At 36.4% G+C, this 6094-nt stretch overlaps 1 protein-coding gene across 1 annotated transcript; it reads right to left on the bottom strand.

The window, feature by feature from the left end:
* Positions 1–2267: 2267 nt before the first annotated feature.
* LOC118648599 lies at positions 2268–3473 on the bottom strand. The gene has a single exon (XM_036294921.1). The coding sequence runs from the start codon at positions 3471–3473 to the stop codon at positions 2268–2270; it is 1206 nt and encodes a 401-aa protein (XP_036150814.1).
* Between the last annotated feature and the right edge of the window lie 2621 nt (positions 3474–6094).

Genomic DNA, 6094 nt, shown 5'->3' with positions numbered 1-6094 from the left:
GGGGGTGACAACGTCACGCGAGGCGGGGACGCTTATCGGGTGGAATTTACTAATTTTTAATGATATGGTAGTTTTTAAGTGAAGGGTACCATTAGGTACATTAACTTATCGCATAACAAAGGTGAGTAAAAAAAGGAATGCAATTATCTGTTCAAAACTTATATTAGACATTATTAGACACGTGTTTTTAAAAATGTTATAACAAAGGTGAGTAAAAAAGGAATGCAATTATCTGTTCAAAACTTATATTAGACATTATTAGACACGTGTTTTTAAAAATGTTATAACAAAGGTTTGTTAAGAAAGGTATGCAATTATCTGTTAAAAAACCTATAAATGTAAAAGCTAAGTTTTTTCCGTGATGATAATGCGCTATCGATATTTGTCATGCTCTCTTTTCAAAAATGTTGACAAGAGAGGGGATTTTTGTAGTAATAAAAAGAAGCTCTTGTGCATATTGTTTCATTAGTCGCTCTATGAATACAGAGTTCAGAATATAGAGTTTCCACATATTATAAAGAAAATGTACGCTAGTGAAGTGAACACCAAACGTGCAAATTATTATTCACCAGTTCAACATGAGGATGATGAAACTCCAGCAAAGATAAAATGCGAGAGGTAAGTATGTGTACTTTTACAGGTTTTTTAAATTTTATATGTATTTAACTTTTATTCTATTTTTATAGCGTTCCAGAGTCACAATCGCGTTATGCAGTTCGAATCCTGGGACGTAAATACGCTTTAACTGCAACATCATATAAATATTTAGAGATTGGCATCAACGTAGGATCTATACCTACTGTGGAAATAATTCTCGGCGACAATCGTGGCAATCAATTTTTAATACATATTGAAACCTGGAGAGAGCTGATGGGAAAACGTGTTGATATCCAACGACTTCTGTATGAAAATGAAGCGTTCTCTCCGCTACAGATTCGAGATCTGATGATGGAATTTTGTAAGATAAATAATTCAAAAATTGTAAAACTTACATCGTCTACTACTACCATCTGCATGTATTTAACATTTGTTACGATGAATATGTTATTTAGTTATGAACATTGCATCGATCATATGTATGCATGGTTGTCTGAAAATACTCAGCTTGTTAGTTCAAAATTCAAAAAATTTGTAAATATTCTTTGTGAAAAGAATATTACCGACATGAGCTATGCGGTAAAAGCGATACGAAAAAGCGATGACTACGACTGTGAGTCACTCATTGATTGCGAGCTATTAGCATGTGGCGTGAAAAATATTATGTATGAAGCTATGAACTGACAAATGTTATTCTGAAAAAATATTATGTATGAAAATAAATTTGTTTTATATAATACATGAAATGTAATATACATGAAGAATAATACGCAAAGTTTATACTTTTGTTACTTTTCCCATCCTTTCTTTGAAAAGATTATCTCCGACGGTTGGATCCGTATTTTTTTTCTTTACAGTGTAGGTCATCTTATAGATGTACCTTAAATTTTTTGTTTGTATAAGAAGAATTATTACGCTACATAATGTAAATATTTAAAGGGTAAAGAAATGAGAGAAAAACACATATGCACATTTAAAACAAATAAATATTTATTTCAATACTAAACATTGTACAATTTTATTTGACGTTGAGACCACCAATTGAATATTTTTAATACATTTTGCAGCGCGCAATGCTTTATGTGATTATTACATCGTAAAATATTATCTGCATCCAGTTTGTCTAGAGAAGGACAATCCTCATAATCCGCATCTAAGGTTTTAATGATCAGGTTACTTTTCAGATTGTCATCCAGAAGATTTGTCAACCATTTCCGCTTTTCACATCCTTTCACGTATATAAGTCGAAATGCATCATTTTCCAGTTTTTCATACATATTACCCACCACAGCTGCCGTAATCAAACTTTTGGCTCTGCTGTAATTAATGATCCCATCAGCCCATCGTAGCCCATGATGATTAGCCATCAACCAGAAAGCTTTTGATTTGTCAGACCTTGTGAGAAGATACCATGGTATGGGACTAGTAAAGGTATAATGAGAGAGAGCAGTTCCATTCCTGAGTATCGCTACTTCCTTCACGATAAATGTCTTTCCAACAACGAATCCTTGTAAATCCACAAACGTTGGTACAACCATGACGAAGTATTCTTGCACGCGTTCAGAAGAAGAAATAAACTGAATGTGCTATGGATAATGTTTTTATCACTCTTTGTCACACACATACATACATCTGCAGCGTTGCTATTGTTTTTTTTTAAATTATTATTATTAGTTGATTTTGCGCACTATATTGGTTAGTGGGCTGTATTCAACTACACGATCGTGCAGGATTAGACAATACGCGGTTGTATTCGCTGGTAAATTCTCTTTACATTCAAATTCTAATCGCACATCTACAGTGGTACTCTTGACAGACTCATTTTGACGCGAACAATCGATAACCACGAATGGACCTTGCTCCAGAAAGTCGGTAGTTGTTAACCATACCTCAGTACTGTTGCATCCATAATATGATTTACGAAAACACTTATACATATCATAAAGTATTGCGTATCTATTTTTTGCAAAATCTAAATTCATATCATCGTATGGATAACACTCTGAATTAAGATAGAGCTTCACGTTGATCAAATTGCAGTTGTCGAATTGAGTTATATTTTCCGACATTACGTTCTTCCGACCAGTCTGCATCGCAAAGATAACATATCGCGGTTTTTCTAAATTAGTGGCTGTTTTAACGGTCCACAAGTGTTTGGTCGTGCTTTGCAGCAGAGGAAATTCATACAGATCCCATGAACGGAAACTCAAACTCATGTATCGTCCGGTCTCTAAAGTTTTTAACAAGCAAAGTTTATTGATATCATTCAAAATTACGTGAGGCATTCGCCATTGTATCTTGAATAATTCAATCTTAGGATGCAACGCTGAAGATCCTAGCAGACTGTTATTATCGCTACGCGATCGTAATAAAATTAATTCGTGACGTGCGTTAATCACTACACGCTTGTAATCTTCGCAAAATCCCAGTAACATGCTGAGCGGTATACAAAAGTTGAAGTATCCATCTACTGAAACAGTGTCAATGGTATTCCATGCGGCATTTTTCATGATAGCACTTTTATCTGAAGATAACGATACATAGTTTTTGAGCGTGGAAGTTATTCCCATGTTTCTGTTACGATCAATCTCCACACCATCCAGTTCATAACGAATCTCGTCAAACATGAACGCAACACAATTATATCCTAACGTTACAGTGGCACCATCTACTGTTGCTTGTTTTGTTACCTTCCCCTCAACATACAGATAACTCTCACATGGTAACGTGTATAAATCCTGCTGTTGTATAGGTATTCGTATCTCATCGCTGTGACCAAACGTTGTGTTAGCATATGGATTGTATGTGTGTGTCTCAATCTTGACAATGCGATTGTCAAAGACCGGTTCACTTTCAATGTTCAAAATGTCAATCATCTCGCTTGTTTCTTACGATGAATCCCAGAGATTTCAAAAATTCAATATTTGTCGTACTGAGTTCTTTTCTTTTCATAAAACCACTATTGTTTGCAGTCGTTTGTTTTTGTGCGATACAATTTTTTCTCATACATATCACCTGATCTGTCTCATGTAGTACAAGCATCTCAGGTGTTTCCAAAATATGCAATTCGTATTAACGTTGTCGTCGTCGCACGTGCAGTCTGACGGTAATTTCTTCGCCTCGAAAATCAAGCAATCGTCCTTCTTGATCAACGATACGCACCGTCAAATCGGTAATGTGCTGTGCGATGATTGGAAGGTAAATGACATGTGCAGGCGTTTCCGATATCTTATATCCTGGCGATACTTTAGGCGAAAATTCATGTATCGTGTGTACACGAGTACTGTTGCTGTACGCACCACTGACGATGCTGCATTCTACACGAATAATATTCACATTAATAATTTTAATCGATGCGTCTGATTCATGCCATTGTTGTGGTTCTAATATACGATTCGATGAAAATCCCAAAAGCGAACCAATGTTGTTTGGTTTGCTAAAATTTATTCTGTGAACACATTTTAATTCACTTTTCATCGTATTATGATTAGCACGAATTATTATGGGATATTCATCCTCATCATACCCATATAGATTGTTTTTGGGGCGTACTGTTTCTTGAGAATGTAAAATTGTGCGTTTTAAATATCCATTTATAGCATGCAATTCATATGAGCCTTCCGGAATCACAATTTCATTGTCATTAGTGCCATAGTAAAATTTATTATTTGACGAATTTACATTTGGTATCATATTGTACGTTTCGAAATCTGTTAAACCAAGTTCATAATAATCATCGCTCAAATCTATAGCGGGAAAGTAGCTCACCGTAAGGATGCTACTGTTGCCAGTCAACGTAAGCGTTAGAGACATGTTTGCAAACTGTCAAACAAATACTGGTTGCTACTAGTGGAATGTCATCATTTAAATCCATATCGATCATCTACCGTATGGAGAAACTGTAAACATAATTGTCCACAAATGTTCTGATTAAAACGTTGATAGGAAATGCGATTGTATTCAATTTTCATCACATCTCTTTTAAGGTATTGAATCAATTCTTTGGGTGGTCGAAGATTTCCAAAACTATCGAAATATATCGCACGTTCTTTTCTCTTTGCATATGCTACCCAATGAGTACCAGGCCCTTCAGTATCGTCCAAATTTATGATACCACTTTCGTTTATATGCGGCGACTTTGGTAATGCGTTACGCATGAAAACACCTCTAAAGAATGGGATACGCAAGCGCTTTGCCAAATGTTCCAATTGAACGTTTGTGGTCATACCAGTAGGCATTTTTATCATTTCTTCGACGTTTTTTTTTTTTTTTTTTTTTTTCATTGCTGCACCTCGACCACGCTTGTGCGGAGCAAGATAGATTCCATGACCTTTCATGGCACGATTTTCCATGGCACGATTATGACGTTGCATCTCTTGCAGCTGACGTTGTGTAGCTTTCCAATCGTTCACCGTCTTTGCAACCCCCGCTGCCCCCCCAACCAAAGAACCAAGAACTCCTAGTAACGGTAGAACTGGTAAGACACCACCATGTTTTTTTATTGGAAGGACTCTTTTTCTGGTCACTTTCTTGGTCGAATTTTTGTTCTTTTTATTTATGCTCATACCGATTTTAGTTTTAGCTTTCATAGCTGCCCAAACGGTCATAGCAGCAGCTCTCTCACCCAGAGTCGAATCTTTCGCTACTATACGTTTTTTCGCTTTATCGGCAAGTATTTTGTCAGCTATTTGTCTGTCGGCTAGATTATTGTTACGTGAATAGGCTATATCGTGCTCACGACACGCTGCGTCTAACTGATTAATACCTCTTTCGCCTCTAGATAGTCGTTTCTTCAAATGAGTTCCCGGACCACAAAACTGATAGCCTGGAATATGCAGCTCAATAGGAAGTGCGTTTATTGCACGATTCAACAGACCTCTGCCAGTTTTTATTGTTGGTAACATTCACTACAATCTCTGATCAACGGTGCTGGACCGTCGATATGCGTTTGTTGCCACGGACGATTATAATGTTTCAAACATTGACGACATTGCTGAATCTCCAAATCGGCTCTTATATGTTTGGGGAGTTTGTCCCACAAATCCTCAATATATTTTGAAAATTCGCGTAACAAAACAATCTTTGGTATGTATTTTAACTGTTCAGAGGTTAGATCTCGAATATCGCGAGTATCTGACAAAAGAAGAAACGTTTCTAAATATCATCAGTATCTGACAGAAGAAGAAACATTTTTATACTGAGCGATTTTGATACGATGCACCCCTATATATAGTTCAATCGTAATGGTTTATTAATGAATTCAATTTTGCAGTTTGTAGAGGAAACATGCGGTTCATAAAGCAACCAAAAACGATAAGTGTGACAAATTTCGATGATAGAACACAATCAGTATTTGAGCAAGAAACGCGTCGACATGGAAACATGCTTCCAAGCACGATTCGTGGAATCATATGCGGTCCCTCGAATTGCGGCAAAACCAACGTGTTGATGAGCATGCTAGAAAGTCCTCACGGTCTACGTTTTGAGAATTTGTACG

Source organism: Monomorium pharaonis, unplaced genomic scaffold (assembly GCF_013373865.1).
Source record: "Monomorium pharaonis isolate MP-MQ-018 unplaced genomic scaffold, ASM1337386v2 scaffold_53, whole genome shotgun sequence".
Lineage (NCBI taxonomy): Eukaryota > Metazoa > Arthropoda > Insecta > Hymenoptera > Formicidae > Monomorium > Monomorium pharaonis.
Note: the sequence above shows the minus strand (reverse complement) of the source record. Positions and strands in the feature narration are given on the sequence as shown.

What these genes read in the sequence shown, in the direction of transcription:
- LOC118648599 (XM_036294921.1), bottom strand. Translation starts at nt 3,473, where the DNA reads ATGATTGACATTTTGAACATTGAAAGTGAACCGGTCTTTGACAATCGC.